The 18,934-nt window shown below is 39.1% G+C and overlaps 1 protein-coding gene across 1 annotated transcript in view; it reads right to left on the bottom strand.

Moving 5' to 3' along the window:
- The window catches only part of trpv1 (transient receptor potential cation channel, subfamily V, member 1), a 27,719-nt gene extending 8,785 nt beyond the window's left edge, over positions 1 to 18,934 (bottom strand). Inside the window, exons 1-12 of the mRNA XM_054754175.1 lie at positions 18,771 to 18,934; positions 11,500 to 11,724; positions 10,662 to 10,819; positions 10,439 to 10,591; positions 8,318 to 8,455; positions 7,143 to 7,441; positions 4,825 to 5,001; positions 4,595 to 4,750; positions 4,423 to 4,518; positions 4,263 to 4,333; positions 1,463 to 1,628; positions 162 to 228 (exon numbers count right to left, since the gene is read on the bottom strand). Coding sequence (XP_054610150.1) covers positions 162 to 228; positions 1,463 to 1,628; positions 4,263 to 4,333; positions 4,423 to 4,518; positions 4,595 to 4,750; positions 4,825 to 5,001; positions 7,143 to 7,441; positions 8,318 to 8,455; positions 10,439 to 10,591; positions 10,662 to 10,819; positions 11,500 to 11,708 — 1,690 coding nt within the window. The 5' untranslated portion in view covers positions 11,709 to 11,724; positions 18,771 to 18,934. The remainder of the gene's footprint in view (positions 1 to 161; positions 229 to 1,462; positions 1,629 to 4,262; positions 4,334 to 4,422; positions 4,519 to 4,594; positions 4,751 to 4,824; positions 5,002 to 7,142; positions 7,442 to 8,317; positions 8,456 to 10,438; positions 10,592 to 10,661; positions 10,820 to 11,499; positions 11,725 to 18,770) is intronic.

Raw genomic sequence — 18,934 nt, 5'->3', positions numbered from 1 at the left:
CAACTATAATTCTAATGTGGCCCCTTGTATACCGTAGTTTAGCTCCCCTGATTTGGAGCATAGTCTTCCCAGTACTTTTGTCCAAGTATAAAAGTTTACTAAGCTAAAGCTTTTTCAAATTAATTTAAGAAATAGTAATCATTGTGTAAATGATGTGATACCTGCTGAAAATCCAAAGAGGAAGACCACATAGACAAACAGGAAGCGCAGGATATCGCTGAGGATCATCTGCAAAAAAAACAGCAGTTCAGAATAAGCCAAGTGGTTGATGTGAGGATCAGAGGTGGGTTATGTTTGCGGATTATTGTGCCTGTTGTGAGATCAGTCAAACCTGAAATAAAATCCTGTTGTTCCCTTGATCGTCTGATGCTTGTGTGTCTCACCGAACATTACAGTAACATCACTGACCCCTAGTGACCAGTGTAGGATACTACATATCACAACATCTTTGAAACTGCTTAATTTAGGCAAAAAAATAAAATGTGCTTAAATATGCATATTTTTTGAGTGATAATACGCCGTAACTGCAAAACAATCAATACCAAAGACGTATCTATACGTTTTTATCATCTCGAACGCCCGAACCCAACAATGTGTTTACATGTCTTTTACGTTTTTTTGCGCGAGAGGTAAAAAGAGGTGATGATGCAACTCTCCACTAAATGCATTTCACTTCACAGCAATTTTAAGCCATAAAAACGGCCACAAGGTGGCAGACATGCATCTGATAAGAGCCCGGCAGAGATCATGTGATGGAAAAATCACACATGACTGGAAGGAGGAAGTGAGAGAGCACGGAGGAGTGTAGCGTGCAGAAGGTTGCGCAACGTAGGGAAATTTTAACGCATACACACGTAGTTCATTTCCAAATGTGAAAATCGTAAATGGCTCATGGTGTTATGTTTGTAAATAAATGTTTATTTTGATGTAAAACAAACCCTTTTTTGTGTTATGTTGGTATAGTTGTTTAGTCACAAAAGCATAAAATATTTGTGTTCAAGTGAAAGTTATGCTTGAAATGTGTCTTTTCACAAAAAGCTGGCTTTCTCCCTTTTTTAGTTGGGAACTGATATTTTCCTGAAACTTACCTATGTTCTACTGCTGATTACTAAAGAAAGGAAAAAGGTAGAAACAAACTTTTTTGTCTGGTGAAAGATGAGAGTCTAATCTTTCTTTTGGTAGGTTCCATGTTTATATAGCCATAGAACACAATATTCTGTGTGCCTTGAAAGATCAGTCCAAATTGTCTAAAATGGCCGCTACTGAAGGGGTTGTCTTTTGAAAAGTGGCTGGGATTGAATGAGTTAACTAATATATTTCTGAAAAATCATGTTATAGGGTGAAACTGTGAAATTTGAAGCACATTGTGGTGAGGGATTACTGTATTCACGTGAGCAAAGGGACCAGAGTTCCTTTTTAACCCAAGTATGAATTAAGGCACCCTTAAACGGGGTAACTGTACCTTCTGTATCATGACGCTGTAGATGCCCATGTGTTTGCTGCCCCTGGCGAAGTAGAGCAGGTTGACCCAGCTGAGAGCGAGGCAGAGCACCAGGAAGCCCAGGTACTCTTGTCTACCCAAGACGTACAAGGCAGCCGCAACCAGGAAGAGGACGGCCTGCACAAAGCTGTAAAGAAACAACGGCAAAATCTCACAGAAGATATGAGTTTAGTTTGCCTCAGTGTATTATTTTAATGACAAATTCACCGGTCGCCTTCAACCGTGCTGCTTTTTATTACACAACAATTTGTTATTGTCGTGCAGAACTGCACCGCATCGTACTGACAGGTAATATTTGCACTGCGCCATGTAGTTGGATAAGCAGTGCAATGATGAAGTGGTGCGTGATGTATTCAGTGCTGTGCAAAATGTCACCACCGACTTTGTTGATTAAATCACTTTGGTAAATAACGACATCAAATTTAATGTAAATGCACATCAATTTTCAAAATAAAGGCAATTGTTTTCTGAAAGTTCCGATACCTTTCTCGATGCTTCCACAAATAGACTTACATTTTCACCTCAGTGTTGTTCCCAAATTATGTCTGTGTTGAGTGCGAGTGTTCATATTTGTTCTGTGTCAATTTCATTCCCACTGCCTATCAACCATTTGATCACCTTCTCTCTGGAGAAGACTCCAGGCTCGCACCATTTGTGACCCTCTGTTCATTTTGTGCTCTTAATTTGATGTTGTTGGAAGCTACTTGTTTTGAGACCCTTATTTTGTTCACTCCCCTGAACCCTGGTAGGATAACCGGCATAGAAAATAAATGGATGGATTTTGTTCAGTGCAGTCCGACAGGATGTGACGCAAAGTGCTTTTATCGTGTCGGTCTTCGGAGCAATTGTTTTGTTCAAACAATTCTGTGCATTCATTCATTAATTTTCTATGTTGCTTCATTCTGGTCGGGGGTATGCTGGAGCCTATACCAGCTGACTTTAGGCCAGCCAATCACAGGGCACATATAGACAAACAGCCATTCAAACTCACATTCATACCTACGGGCAATTTAGAGGAGCCAACATGCATATTTTCGGAATGTGGGAAGAAGAAGAAGCCAGAGTACAGGGAGACCATGCAAACTCAACACAGAGATGTCACAAGATTCGAACCCTTCCAGGTCTCCTGATCGTGTGCCAACATCCTAACCACTAGGCCACCGTGCGGCCCTCAATTCTGTGCAGTAGTAGGGAATTGTAATGTTTTGTTGTATTATTTTTAGGGCTGTCAAATGATAAAAATTTTTAATCAAATTAATCACAGTTTTCCACTTAATTCATCATGATTAATCACCATTTGCAACTGTGTGAAATATGCCCCTTTTTACTGTATTTTATGAACAAAAAGATAAATGAGAGGACACAATTAGATATATACTTGTATGTACGAATAGCTCCAACTCAAGCTAAAAGATAGCACACGTCTGTAAATTTGCCTAACACTAGTCTCTTTAATAGTAGCACAACATTTGAATCACACATTAACTGCGTTATTATGAGTCGTGAAGAATTGCGTTCGAAGACACCAAGTAATGTAAGATAAATTCATGTTTTGAGTGTAGATGTATTTTCTGGGATTCCCGAGCATACTTAAATGCATCAAATTGTCGCAGTAAGAGATACGTTAGTGGGTGATAAGAATATTCACTTTTTGTTTTTCTTTGTCTTTCTGTTTATTCAGAACACTCATACAAACATAATAAAGACATTCTTGTATTTTTTTGAGTGTCCATGAATGCATCTCGCGGCCGTCGCCTGACAGTGAGGAAGTGTCAATGAGGAAGACTAGAGACGTGTTCTGTGAGGTGGAAATACATATAAGGTGTTGGAATTGCACTGGTGTTGGAATTGCACGTCAGAATAAAGTTATAAAAGAGCGTCAGGCTTTGTGTGACTGTGTAGGGACACTACACTATGCTTCCGTCCATAGACATATATAGACGCCGCACCGAGTGCTGAGCCGTACGTCAACGTCGCCGCCATATTGGATGTGTCAAGGCTGCGCTGTAAATGAATACAAGTAAATGTACTTACTTTCATAAAGCCCCTTTCTACAAAGAAATTGAAGTTAATGCCTCTCGTTTATACGTTCACACACGCACTAATATACTTGCGAAACAGTGAGGCACCAAAAACAATCTATTTGATCTTCTCAGATGGCTAAGATAAGAACTTTATCGATCCCACACAGGAGTAATTCACATTACATCAGCACAAAGAAGTGCCGAAAAACTGTCCACAGTATAGTAGTTTAATGAGTAATTTTAATGCAGGGGTGTGCTCTATAGCCGATCTCATGTGAATTACTCCTGTGTATCTACAGTATGTCTATGCTTCCGTCTGTCATAACAGAGGTATGGCTTGACATGATGCACATGTGTTAGTTACGCTAAACATTTTAACGTAATCAATGAAATAAATTAGTTACCGCGGGTGACGCGCTGTTTTTGACAGCCCTAATTATTTTGTTGATATTGTTGCATTGTCTTATATTGTTAAACCGTTCGCAAATAAGTTTGTTGATAAGCATGATCAACAATTTGAAGGCAAAATCAGTCAATGATCTTGAAAGTGAAAAGTATCGGTATCTGCAATCCAGGCCCCTTATTTACTTGGTATCGATTCCAAGATTTCCAGTATTGCCCACCTCTACTGAAACAATGCTAAAACACATCCAAGCCTTTTGCACAGCATGCAGACACGAATGGGTCTGCTGCAGTGGTGGTGTTATCATCATCATTAGCATCAGCATCTTACTTACAAAAGAATATCATAATATCCATCAATCAGCAAGGTCTGCAGCTTTGGTCGTTTCCTCGTCATATCTAGCAACTGGAGACAAGATTTTAATAGATGTCGGCGTAAATGCAAGGTGAAAGCTGTTAGTATACTGAGGGAATGCGTGCGTAAGGCATACGTACACCTATGAGGAAGAAATAGCAGTTTGCCAGAGTTAACAGTATCTGTCCTGAAACATACAGGTAACCTGCAGTGTTGTGCTCCAGAGGGAATGGCGTCTGAAGACAAAAAAAAAGCAGTATCAGTGGTGTGAGGTCACCAAGATGAGATACCAGTCTACCTTATACGATCTACCTTCCCATCCTTCTTGTTGTAGGCCACCATCGTGAAGATAATCAGGTACACCAAGTAGACCAGGAAGTTGAGAGCAAACATTCGACCTGCAAACCTCTTCCATTTGTCCTCCAGGAGTTGCTTGAGAGGTTCTGTCTGGAGCATTTCGTGGCGGTTCTGGAAGCAGACGCATTCCTTCCAGAAGAGGAGTGTATATCTGCTAGGCTAGACTGCTACAAGACGGGACTCACAGGGATGTCGCTGCCATAGACCAGTATCTCCAGGGCTGACTTATCGTCCACGGAGTCCACAGAGGCCATGTCGTACAAGGAGCAGTGGACCGGCCCGTAAACCCACTCGGTGAATTTACGAGACAAATGTTTGGTGTGGCTCTCCTGGAACTCGCGCTTCAGGATGTGAGCGAAAATCTGAAAAATGGAGGAACGCCCCAGAAACAACATGAATTGACTTGTCCTCGTGAGGCGTCATGTGTGAGCTGGAGCCTATCACAGCTGACTTTGGGCGAGAGGCGGGGTACACCCTGGACCGGTCACAGGACACGCATACACACAACCTTTCACGTTCACACCAATGCACAATTTGCAGTCTCCAGTTAGTCCAACATGCATGTTTTCACAATGGAAAAAACCCACGTGAGCACATGGGGAACATGGAAAGGAAAGGCCTGATACCAGAACCAGGTGGCTGTGAGGCAGACCACACATTCAAAATAAAAAACTAAAGTAGAAAATTTTAATAAAAATGTAAAAAAAAACTAAATTGAATTAAATGTAATTAAAAATGTAAAAACATAATTTAATTTAAATTCAATTATATTTTTTAATTAAAAAAACATTTGTTATTTCTATTTTTTAAATTTATTTTTTTAATTAAAAGCAGTGTCATAACATAATTTAAATTATTTGTATACGTAATTATTTGTTTTATTATATATTATATAGAAATATTTGATGCTTTTATTTAAATTAATTTTATTTTAATAATTAAATACATTTAATTTAAATTTAATTCAAATTAGCAGGATGGCCTGGTGGTTAGCATGTTGGCCACACAGTCAGGAGACTGGGTTTGAATATCCATTGGGCATTTCTGTGTGGAGTTTGCATGTTCTCCGGGTACTCCGGTTTCCTCCCACATTCCAAAAACATCCATGTTAGGTTAATTGGAGACTCAAAATTGTCCATAGGTACGAATGTGAGTGTGAATGGTTGTTTGTCTATACCTGTATGTGCCCCGCGATCGGCTGGCGACCAGTCCAGGGTGTACCCCGCCTCTCGCCCAAAAGTCAGCTGGTATAGGCTCCAGCATACCTCCGCGACCCCAGTGAGGACAAGCGACATAGAAGATGGATGGATGGCTCCTTCTTGCTAGATAGCGTTTCAACTGCCACATAAACCTCAACGTAAACGAGCACTGACAAAGACAAGTGTGGCCACATGAAGATTGAGGCTTGAAATCTCTGTGGATTTTCTCCAGCTACTCCTGTTTCCGCCCACATTCCAAAATTATGCATATTAGGGTCACTGGAGACAACTGTTCATTTGAGTGTGAATGGTTCTTTGTGTCTGTATGCGTCCTATGATCGGCTCGCGACCAGTCCAGGGTGTAACCCTAACCATAACCCCCCTAACCCTAACCCAGGGGTCGGCAACCTTTACCATCAAAAGAGCCATTTTGCCTCCTCTTCCAGTAAAAAAAAAAAAAGCCCAAATAGCCGGGAGCCCCAAAACATTACGCAGCAAATTTTGTGTGCTGCCAACTTGGCGGTTTTCCAAACCCTCTTGGTGACTTATTTCCTCAAAAGCAACTGGCGACAGATGTAAAGGCTTTTCGTCACGTCGTTGGGAGATTTTTCTGGTATTTGGAGACGTGAAATGAAAGCAGCCGCGCCTGCACGCTATCCGCCTCTCCTGGAGTCCGAGCACGTACTGTATGTAGCTACAGCGCGCTTCTCGTAATAAAACATTTTGCTACGCTCTCGTTAATTAAATTGTTTTATTTTACTGCTCAGTTACTCGTTTCAGACTCAACTCAAAAACTCCCTCACCTTTTTTTTCTCTCCCGCCCTGTGAGACTCCCCCTACTCGCGCATCCAATCAGCAGTCAGAATGCAGTCTAGATGCGTTCACGGACTTACAGTGAGTCGGATATTTCATATTGTTTTCCACAATGCACGTTTCCCCTTCTTCGGTGTTCAAAAAATCACCGCGCTCGGCGAAGGGAGCCGCAAGAAGGAGGCTGAAGATCCGCACGTGACTCCGGAGCCGCGGGTCTAACCCTAACCCTGCTCACTTGTGGCCCATATGAGGACAAGCCGTATAGAAAATGGATGGATAGGCAAATAAAGGCCATTGATGCCCGTGTATTTATATTTATTAATACTGCAATTGAATCGATGCTCTGTATTACATGTAAAATATTCTGCATGGAGGCTGTAGTTTGTGGCGCTGCGCTGTACTGACAGCTGTATATTATGCTATTATGTCATATTATGCAGGTCTACCTAATGTTGTGTCAAGTGTGGACGGGTACAGTTGTGGTATCTTACCCCACTTTTTCCAGTTTTGGCAGCCAGTTTAAGAGGCGTCAGCCTGCTGTGGTTTTCCGTCTTCTCCAGGTTGATTTTGGGCCTCAGTCGGGCCGTGACGGTCAGGATGCGGTCGTACATGCTGGTGATGAAGTCTGTGTTCTCCTTGGTGTTGTCGGCCACCACCACCAAGGCGTGCAGCACCGTGTTGCCCTGAGAGTCGGCCATATTTGCATTGGCTCGCTGGTAGTCATTGTCCAGGAGGAAGGACACCACGTCAGGCTGGTTTGTGCACGCTGCCAGAGACAGAGGAAGCTCACCTGGGTGGTGAATGTGAGCAGTGTCACCATCAAAACACAAAACACAGTTCGCTACTTTGCAAAATACATGACTTTTGGACTTGATGTCACACTTTGTAAGCACTTTACAGGGCAAGGAGCCTTACTGTATGTGGTAACTTGGGCACCACACCACGTGGAAAATCTTTATAATGCAAGTCATGCAAAATGCCAGCTTTGAAGTATTTGAACCCTGTAAAATGACAGCACTTTGAGCTTACTAGAAGTTATTATTATTCATGATATTTAGTGCTTTGGCAAGAATAAACACTGCATTAGGTCAATATATTTGTTCTGACCGTGAGTGCAAATACACAAATGCTGCTCCCACGCAGGCCCAACGTTGCAACATTTCTATAAAAACGTACTAAAATGTAAATATTTCTAAAAAAGTTTCAGTTTCTGCATCATAGGTCTCCTTTATCAACATCTGGGAGGTGAATTATTATTCTTTTTGTTGTTGCTTTTTTTCCCTGTTTTTGGGCTTTACTACGTTAAAAGCCAAACTATTTGCTAATATTAGATATATTTTTTTTAAAGTTGTGTGATCAAAAATTAAAATCAGAGATGATTATCAACTACTACATAAAACTACTGGCCAATATATTTTTTCAATTAAATTTTTGGGGATTTTTAAAAAAATAAATAATTTAACAAATAATTCCTGACTATTGTGGTTCTTTGATTGGCGACTTTTAAAATAATTATTCTTGAATATTCGAATCAAGGCTGTTTTATAAAAGGTCTTAAGTGTCACATATCGCATCGACGTGTTTTCAAATGCTGCCTGTTTCAGTCCACACGTGGCCGGTTGTTTAAATGAACTTTGTGCGTCTCTCCACACGGGGGCGCGCTTACCAAAGTAGAAGTTTGGGCCATCATGAGGCTGGAAGAACTTCCCACAGGCCTTTGCGTGAACGTCTGCTCCTTTACTGACCAGAAGCTCGACGTAGCTCAGGCTCCTCCTCTCGATGGCGATGTGCAATGCTGTCTGCCCTGATCAATCATATTTCATCATTATTTCATCAGCCTTCATTTTCATTGACTGACACTGTGGAGTAGTGGTTAGCACAGGGGCGTCCAAAGTGCGGCCCGGGGGCCGTTTGTGGCCGCAGATGTTAATTTATTGGCCCACAGCACATTTTAAAAATATGATTGAACAAGAAAAGTAAAAAAAAAAAACACCAGCAGGAAAAATGGAAAAATCTGCAGTAATTTTCCAAGAATAAAGTCAAGCTATTGAAAGAAAAAGTTGTAAGCGAATGAGAAAAGTCGTAATCTCACAATATTAGGAGGAAAAATAATGTCATTTTAGTAGCATAAAGTCCAAATGTTAAAGAATTTTTAAAGTCATACAATGAGAAACAAAAAAACGTTGTAATTTGGGGAAAATTTGTCTGGGCAAAAACTTAAATAATTGATTTAAATAAAGAAATAAAATCATAATATTATGAGAAGAAAATTTCCAAGAAAAAGGGTTGAACTATCTATAAAATTATTTTTAAAAAGCAACAGCAGAAATGGTAAAAACAGCAGAAATTTTATGAGAATGAAGTCAAACTATCAAGAAAAAAAAGTTGTATTTTAACAAGAAAAAAATATATTTTACGATAATAGACTTGTAATATTATGAGGATAAATAATGTCATTTTAGTAGCATAGAGTTGAAATATTAAAGCGAAAATACATTATTTAAAAAAAAAGTCCTAATATGTATGTATTTTAAAAATATTATTGAAATAAAAAAAAAATTATAAATATCGAATTTTTTTTTTAAGACATGATATGACACACAAACAAAACAATTAAGTTGTAATTTGGGGGAAAGTTAGGTTGGTGAAATAGTTAAGTTATTTAATATTATTTATTAAATAATAATTCATAATATTAGAATGAAGTCTAAATATTGTGGGAATAAAGTCATAATTGTGAGAAGAACATTTACAAATGGAAAGTTTAAATAGTTGGAAAAACAACAAAAAAACAACACAAACGGCAAAAAAACGGCTGTAATTTTAAGAAAATAAAATCAAAATATTAAGAGAAAAACATTTCATCGAATGAGAACAAAAATTGCAATTTTAATACATATGTATTACAGCTTAAAAAATATTATAGAAATAAAATATTATAAAAAATATTGCAGACTTAATATTATGACAAACAAACTGTAAAGTTGTAATTTGGGGGAAAATTTGGTCGGTGAAAAAGTTATAATATTAGAATAAAGCCAAAATATTATGGGAATAAGGTCATAATTATGAGAAGAAAATTTACGAATGGAAAGTTGGAAAATAGAAAAAAAAACCAGCACAAATGAAAAATAACAGCTGTAATTTTACAAGAATAAACTTGTAATATCATGAGGATAAATAATGTCATTTTGGTCGCATATAGAGTTGAAATATTACATTTTTTTTATTTTTAATTTAAAAAAATATTAGAAATAAAATATTATACAAATATTAGGGAAAAAACACATTCTTTTTTTGAAAGACGCAATAATACAAACAAAACAATGAATAAAGTTGTAATTTTGGGGAAAGTTAGGTTGGGGAAAAGGTTCTAATATTAGAATAAAGTGAAAATACTACGGGAATAAAGTCATTACGAGAAGAAAATAAAAAAATGGAAAGTTGTAGTTGGAAAATGAAAAAAAAAACAGCAGAAATGGAAAAAAAAGAAAAAAAACCTAACAAAATCAAATCAAAAATAGAGAGAAAAAGGTTGTCATGAAATGAGAAAAAAAATCTACATTTCCCGAGAATAAACTTGTAATTCTGTTTTATGAGGGAAAATGTCATTTTAGTAGCATTTCACTGACATCACAAAGGCAAAATGCATTTTTTTTTTCCTTGAAATATAAACTTCTGAGCGTGTCTGCATGTGTTGGTTTACAAAATCCAAAAAGCGTCCGGTGGAACATCTCTAGCATGGAACTTTGCACTGAATCTTATTGAAATAAATGCAAGTAATGACCTTTGTAGTAACTGTTGGTGTAAGCTGCATTCACAAACTCTTTAATGTCACCCATCCTCTCCGAGACCTCCAATAATAATTCAACTGTGGGGTTCTTGCCGTCTCTGAGGTGCAGCAGGGCCTTCATCAGGGCGGTTTTACCATACGACTGATCTGGAAGTGAAAACAGAGTCAGGTTTGTTATTATTTAGGATTTCAGCGCCACAGGAGCCGTCAGACCCACACAAGGTGTCGGTGAGTTTCTTCATGTTTTGGTGCAGGTACTGGTGAAGGCCGTCCAAGCTGCTGACATCCCCGCTGGCCACGGCGTCAAACAGCCTGTCGATGTTAAACGACTGACTGTCTCGCTTGGCGTTGTTCTGCTCCTCGCCTCGGATCCCTCTGGAAACATCAATTCATTGGTCAAAAACACACGAAAACAAAGGTGACCTGCTCTGCGTATGGTGACATTTTAACACAGGAAGCAAACAAGCTACCAGGAATTGTTGGGGCACGGAGAAGGGGGAGAATTAAATAAGGATTAAATAATGTTGCAAATATGGATTCTTTAACACAGGAGTGACATCCTGAAAAATGAAATATGCAAGTTCTGCCAACAAACTTACATTGAAATCAGAGCAGAAATGTGAGTATAAGGTACAACTGTTGTATCGTTGATTTTGAATGGGGTTTGACAACAAAAAAATAACAAACTCCAACTGCAAAAACTGAAGAAAGTAAAAAAAAAGTCCCATTTTAAGCAACCATTTCTTATTTGTTTCCTAAAAAGAAAACATATCTTGTCTAGAAATTTTCACTTGAGAAAAACAATCTTATATTAAGAAAGTAGAGCTAGCCAAATCACAAAAACATTTAAGGATGTTGAAAAATGTAAAGTGAAACGTATTGGTGTCAGTATCCGCACCTGGTATCGGATCAACACCAGCATGTGTACTATCGCCCATGCGGCCCAAGTACATAGTGAAGGAAAATGGTTGATGTGACGTTGCTAAAGCAATGTGGCCTGCAGTGCTGCATGGTAGCATGAGTTTTACTGACAGAGACAGCGTGGAGAAGCTCACTTGTCAAAGTTGAGGTTGAAGCGTATTTGAGGTCGGGTCTTCTCCATTTCCTCCTGGTAGTCCGTGTCCATGGGGGCTTTGGGCGCCTCGAGGCCCACACTTAAAACAGACACCAGAACATCTTGCTGTGGTGCCGCGGGCCGACGTTTCTCCGACTCTGTCCTGTCGTCAGCCTCCAGAGAGAAGACGGACTTCTCTGACTTCTTCATCTTTAGAGCCAGAGGTCTACAGCAAATTAAAAAACATGTAGAGGTGCCATCAAGAGGCTGTATGTGCAGAAAGTAAGGATAGGCTCAGATGAATGCAGGAAATATTTGGAAACAGTGATGTGCATTGAGCAGTTTGGGTTTCTTGACTGATACAATTGCAGTCACGAAAGTGAATTGCAAAAATACTGCAGACAGGTGAATATCATCAAGGACGCAGCCCTTATGAAGATTTTGCAAGTCTCATTTTAAGTTGCACTGTACAAGGCGCCATCGAAAAACAACATGGACAAAAATGAAAACGCAACAATAATTAGTCACGATTAATTTAGTCATTATTAATCTATATGAAACTACATCAGGCATAGGATTAATCTGATTAAACAAGTCGCATCTGAAGTTGCACTGTACAAGGCGCCATCGAGACACAAGGACAAAAATGAAAACGCAAAAATAACTAATCACAATTAATCTATATGAAGCTACATCAGGCAATGGATTAATCTGATTAATCAAGTCTCATCTCAAGTTGCACTGTACAAGGCGCCATCGAGAAACAACAAGGAAAAAAATGAAAATGCAACAATTATTTAATCACAGTTAATCTATATGAAGCTACATCAGGCATAGGATTAATCTAATTAAACAAGTCGCATCTCAGGTTGCACTGTACAAGGCACCATTGAGAAATAAGGACAAAAATGACAACACAACAATAATTAATCACAATTAATCCACATGAAGCTACATCACGCATAGGATTAATCTGATTAAACAAGTCGCACCCAGTTGAACTGTACAAGGCGCCATGGAGAAACAACAAGGACAAAAATGACCATGCAACAATTAATCGTGATTAATCTATATTAATCTATGTCAGACATGGGATTAACCTGATGAAAAATTTACATTTTTATAAACACATTTTCATGTTACATGTCACTTCATTAGGTAAACCTAAACAAACTAATGCAGGGGTGTCCAAAGTGCGGCCCGGGGGCCATTTGCGGCCCATGGCTGTGTTTTTACTTGCCCGCTGCTCATTATAATAAAAGTACAAGAAAAGTAAAATTTTTAAAAAGTGTTTTAGTAGCATAAAGTTGAAATATGAAGGAAAAAAATATCAATGAAAAAAATCATAATATGACAAACAAACAAAACACAGTAAAGTGTTTCATCTTTCATCAGATTTGGTGCAAGGAAAACCTGCGGCTGTGAGTGAGGATTCCCCCCAAAAATTAGGCTGAATTGTTGGTTGTATGTGTTTTTGTACTTGGGATAACGCTTTAGTGGGACTGTTCAACTTTCCCCTTCATTTTGGCATTAAATGAATACGCAGACTTAAACCATAGCCATCGTGAGTGCACAAAAAGGTGAAGCACAAATTCAAGCCATTCAAGCGGAACGGAAGGATGCCATCAAACATCAAACCAGAATAGGATGATTACGTATTTATTTATTAGTGTTATTAGTGCTCAACTTTATCAAAATGCGACCACTCAAAATACACATTTTTGACGCAGAGTTACTATAACATAAATTAACCAATGAATTATGTTCAATATTTCTAAAAGATACTGTATGTAGGATGATTACTTATTTATTTATCAGTGCTCTTGTGAAACTTTATCAAAATCTGACCATGCAAAATCCTGTACACATTTTTGACTCGGAATTACTATAGAATTAAATAACCAACTAATGATGTTCAATATTTCAAGTGTTGGTGTACGTTTTGTAAGCGTGAAGAAGTAGGGTGTACATGGCTTCAGGATACGCCACTGTAAGAACTCTGTAAGAATTCTGCAACTACTAGAATGACCATAGCAGTCATTTTGGCTCTTTGTATATAATTTGGATTATCATCAAAAAGATCTAAAAATAAATTGGTGGAATAGGTAAAAAAAACTCGTCAGGACACTAAATGAAAACTATAGTGATTCAGTGTTTGATTGAATTGACACAATAACACTTCTCTGCAATTACACATGCAAACTCAAACTGCAACCATTTTATCTGAAGCAAGGCTAAAGCCTCCATAGCTGTCACCTTCTTTCTACTTGTCATTTTTGTGTCTCTTGGGTTTAGAGTGAAGCTACAGCTAGGTTTTAGCATCACAGAGCATAAAAAACAAACAGACAATAGAGCAGGAGGAAGGGCGGGAAAAATGTAGAAAAATAGTGAAATATGACACCTCCTGTAAAAAGCAGGCAGTCAATTTGACTGCTATGGTCATTGGAGGTAGTAACACTCAGATCTCTTTTGTGTTTTGAAATTTTAATGATAAAACAATGTTAGAATAAAATTTACACACATTTAGGAAAAGTCAGGGTCCTATGGGTACATACATAGGTTTTTTTTAACCAAGTTATGACATTGCAAATTTTGAAAACAGTCAAAATGACTGCCTTGGGAGTTCGCGTGTTAAAGCTACTGGAACAAGGCTCTGAGTTGAAACAGTTCAAGTGCGTGTCAAAATGATGCAGTCGCTATCCATGGTGCTGAACGTCTTTGAATTTGTGTTGTTTTATTATTAGTGGCCATGTAGCCTAATATTTTTGTTGTTCTCCTGGTTTGTTAATACATTATGTCATATATATATACGTACACATATATATATAGTTGCTTTCCTGGGTACCAAAGTTTGTAGGCGCCTGTTTGCAATTCCTGTTACGACAGAGTATTAAAATAAGATTCTCGAGACTTCGAGAATAAAGTCATGAATTTCCAAAAAAAAGCTCATAACTTTATGTTACAGGCATTGCCTAAGACAGCTATGAAAAGGGGGAACATATGTGACCTTTGGCCTTGGGCATGTGGAGGGGGCGGGGTGAGGAAGGCGGAAGTTACAAGGGCTAGCCATGCTAATCTAAATGCTAAATGTGCAACTGCTCTGTTTTGCTGCCGTGTTATTAATAAAAGCTTGCCTGGAGCAAGAGGAAAGTTTCCTTCCTCCCTGAAGAGCTATGCGTTGTACGTTGTGTGGAAACCGTACATAAAAAGAGTCTGTCCATAAAGATAAATGATAATCACACAGAAACACAGTCAACCAAAACAAAACAAAAAAAAATTAATCTTTTCAAGCCTAATTTTGTTGAAAAGCATGAATTTCTCTTGGAGATAAATAAAGTATCTATCTAATGGAGAGTAACATCCTCCCTTATCCACCTGCCAGGTGAAGGAGGCTGAGGAAATTTCCAATTAAGAAGTACAGCGGTTTGCCCCCTTCCTGATCTTACTTTTTTGCGTATTTGTCACACTTAAATGTTTCAGATCATCAAACAACTTTAAATATTAGTCAATGACAACACAACTGAACACAAAATGAAACTTTTTATTATTAAGGGAGAAAAAAAATTCAAAGCTACATGGTCCTGTGTGAAAAAGTGATTGCCCCCTAAACCTAATAAGTGGTTGGGCCCCCCTTCGCAGCAACAACTGCAATCAAGCGTTTGTGATAACTTGCAATGAGTCTCTTACAGCGCTGGGGAGGAATTTTGGCCCACTCATCTTAGCAGAATTGTTGTCATTCAGCCACATTGGAGGGTTTTCCAGCATGAAGCCTTTTTAAGGTCATGCCACAGCATCTCAATAGGATTCAGGTCAGGACTTGGACTAGGCCACTCCAAAGTCTTCATTTGGTTTTTCTTCAGCCATTCAGAGGTGGACTTGCTGGTGTGTTTTGGATCATTGTCCTGCTGCAGAACCCAAGTTGGTTTCAGCTTGAGGTCACGAACAGATGGCCGGACATTCTCCTTCAGCACAATTCATGGTTCATTTATCACAGCAAGTCTTCCAGGTCCTGAAGCAGCAAAACAACCCCAGACCATCACACTACCACCACCATATTTTACTGTTGGTATGATGTTCTTTTTCTGAAATGCGGCGGTACTTTTACGCCAGATGTAATGGGACACACACCTTCCAAAAAGTTCAACTTTTGTCTCATCAGACCACAGAGTATTTTCCCTAAGATCTTGGGGATCATCAAGATGTTTTCTGGCAAAATTGAGACGAGCCTTAATGTTCTTTTTGTTCAGCAGTGGTTTTGGTCTTGGAACTCTGCCATGCAGTCCGTTTTTGCCCAGTGTCTTTCTTATGGTGGCGTCATGAACACTGACCTTAACTGAGGCAAGTGAGGCCTGCAGTTCTTTGGATGTTGTTGTGGGGTCTTTTGTGACCTCTTGGATGAGTCATGGCTGCGCTCTTGGGGTCATTTTGTTTGGCCGGCCACTCCTGGGAAGGTTCACAACTGTTCAGTGTTTTGGCCATTTGTAGATAATGGCTCTCACTGTGGTTTGCTGGAGTCCCAAAGCTTTAGAAATGTCTTTATAACCTTTTCCACACTGATAGATCTCAATTAATCTCACTTAAGTTATGTTTTAAAGGGGGGGCAATCACTTTTTCACACAGGGCCATGTAGGTTTGGAATTTTTTTCTCCCTTAATAATAAAAAGTTTCATTTAAAAACTGCATTTTGTGTTCAGTTGTGTTGTCATTGAGTAATATTTACATTTGTTTGATGATCTGAAACATTTAAGTGTGACAAACGTGCAAAAAAAAACACTTTTTCACACCACTGCATGGATTTAGATGCAACTGATTGCAAGGGGGTGCCAAACAAAGCCAGGAAAGGCTCACTAGAGATATCGAAACTGGACCCCTTTTTAAGAGTATTAAAGATTTCTGACCAGAATGTGGCAAGCCTGGGACAAAACCAAAACATGTGAGAGTGGTCGGCTGGAGAGTGTTTACACTTATTGCACGCATCAGTTGTATTGGGGTACATCCGATATAATTTCAAATTGGTGTAGGGACTTTTTTGCACCGCTTCACACTGCAGCAGGCCGTGTTCACACAAATAGAGGAGAAGTGGACTAACCACGTCAGGCAGAATGGTTTCGAGTTCCTGCTCCCAGGACTCCTTGAGGGCAGACGATGGGCTATCAGTGGTTGTGCTAATGAGGCCATAAATAACAGACCCTAGCCGCTTTTGCTCGGGATCAAGGGCTCGTAACGAGTCAAGCAAAGTTTCCGGGGGATGACTAGCCATGAATCGATGCGTGACGGCAGAAACAAATGATTATAAATAAAACTGTAGGAGAGCGGTCTGAAGCCCTGTGAAGTCCCAGGCTCTTCATAACTTGAGTCCAAATTTGAATCGTGTTGGATACCACGGGGTCGGAAGTAAAGGTGGATATCGTCTAAGGGAGTTGAGCACACATCACCAAGTGGAGGGAGACCGGAGACGATGCAAGCTCCATGTCCACCCACAAGGGGCACCATTCATCCGCTGTGGTGTTAATCCAGTACAAATGTTTGGGAATATTACAAGAGTTATAATATAATAATGTCCACTGTCTGCAAGCTACTAATTTAATTTCTACTATGTTACACTCATCTGCACTCGGTGTGTATGCTAGCGGCCCCGCCTCCACCCACCAAGGTGCTGAAAGCAATGCACTGCAATGCCTGTTTGGAGGCGAGGTGTCATTATCATGTTCATTTTCATTCATTGTGTGATTAATTGATTTATTCATTTAGGCCTAGTGCCCACGAGACATTTTTTTCTGAATGAGAAATTTTGTCACGTTTTTACGACAGTATTAGGGCCACATTGAAAACAAGAGAGAATAAAGTCGTAACTTCATGAGAAAAAAAAGTGTAATAATACAAGAATAAAGTCGGAAATTTACGAGAATAAAATAATAAATTTACGAGAAAAAAAAGTGTCATAGTACGAGAATAAAGTCGGAAATTTAGGTAAATAAAGTGGTAAAATGAGGTGTGATGGTGTCATACGTGTCAGAGGGAAAATAGAGCATAGCTCTTCAGGAAGGAAGGAAACCTTCCTCTTGCTTCAAGCAAGCTTTTATTTATAACGTGGCAGCAAAACGGAGCAGTTGCGCATTTAGCATTTAGATTAGCATGGCTAGCCCTTCTCACTTCCACCTTCCTTACCCCCGCTTTTCATAGTTATCTCAAACAATGCCTGTAACATAAAGTTATGAGTTTTTTTTGGCTATGAAAACGGGGGACTTGGGCAAAGGTAATATTACGACTTTTTTTTCGTAAATGTACGACTTTTTTCCCATAAATGTATTACTTTTTTCTCGTAAATGTACGACTTTTTTCTCCTAAATTTCCGACTTTATTCTCAAAATCCCCAATTTTTTTTTCAATGTGGCCCTAATACTCCCATGAGATCTTGTGACAAGAGATCTTGTGACACGCCCAGTGTCTGACATACGCAAACTGGCCCACCACGGCGGTAGTAGCTAGTGCAAATCATGTACTCCACATCACACACTGCAGCTGTTGCATATTTGTTGATACATTTGTAAATGTATTACTTTTCATTATCTCTATTCTACTTTTATTATGCATAACGTTGGACTCACTGTACAATGAAGTGCATTGCAATGACAGTAGGATCATTCCGTTTAAACTGTGTGTTTGGAGAAGTGCACACTGAAGTCACCATGACACTGAGTCTAAAACATGACCGCAAGGAATCACCTCCGCAGCAGACATGTGATGTTTGCCCGCCAGTGACTAACAAAGAGTTAGTTTATAAAAAGATGTCCATGACTGCTGCACGCTTTAGCTGGGCTGGTGACCCGGCTCTTGCTTAGCACATAAAATAAATAATATTCCTTCAAAATGATTGCAAAAGATAAAGTAAATCACCCTCAAATTTGATTCATAAGAAGAACTCATGACTTTGTTCCCATTTCGTGTTAGAAAATGAAGGAATAGATGACTCAGTGTGGAAACTGAGAGATGCATATGAGGAACAAAAAGCAACCTAGAGGAAAATGATGAAAAATAGAAGCAAGCGCCGCAATATTAAAACATGTTTTCGTCTGTAATGCCATATTGAAAGTTGTTTGTGTTGTACTATTCATTCATCTACTCACTGACGACCACGCGGCAATCTGTGCACGCCAATGTCTCGCTGTCATAACATCACAAGCACGATACAAAATGTCCAGGAAAAACATTCCTTGGGATTTGAAGCAATTATTTGAATATTTTCAAACAAAAAAAAAAGATTTCACTCACCACAAAGGTCCACGATTCAGCTTTTTCAGGTGATTGTCCTGAAAAAAGAAAAATAAACACACCACAAACACATGTACACACACAATGAGTATCGAGTCTCCTGCGGAGGTTCTGGGTGTGTCTGAAGATGCACCCTTGGTGGAACGCACACAAGAAAAGGAAGA

This window comes from Dunckerocampus dactyliophorus, chromosome 16 (genome assembly GCF_027744805.1).
Source record: "Dunckerocampus dactyliophorus isolate RoL2022-P2 chromosome 16, RoL_Ddac_1.1, whole genome shotgun sequence".
Taxonomy (NCBI): domain Eukaryota; kingdom Metazoa; phylum Chordata; class Actinopteri; order Syngnathiformes; family Syngnathidae; genus Dunckerocampus; species Dunckerocampus dactyliophorus.
Note: the sequence above shows the minus strand (reverse complement) of the source record. Positions and strands in the feature narration are given on the sequence as shown.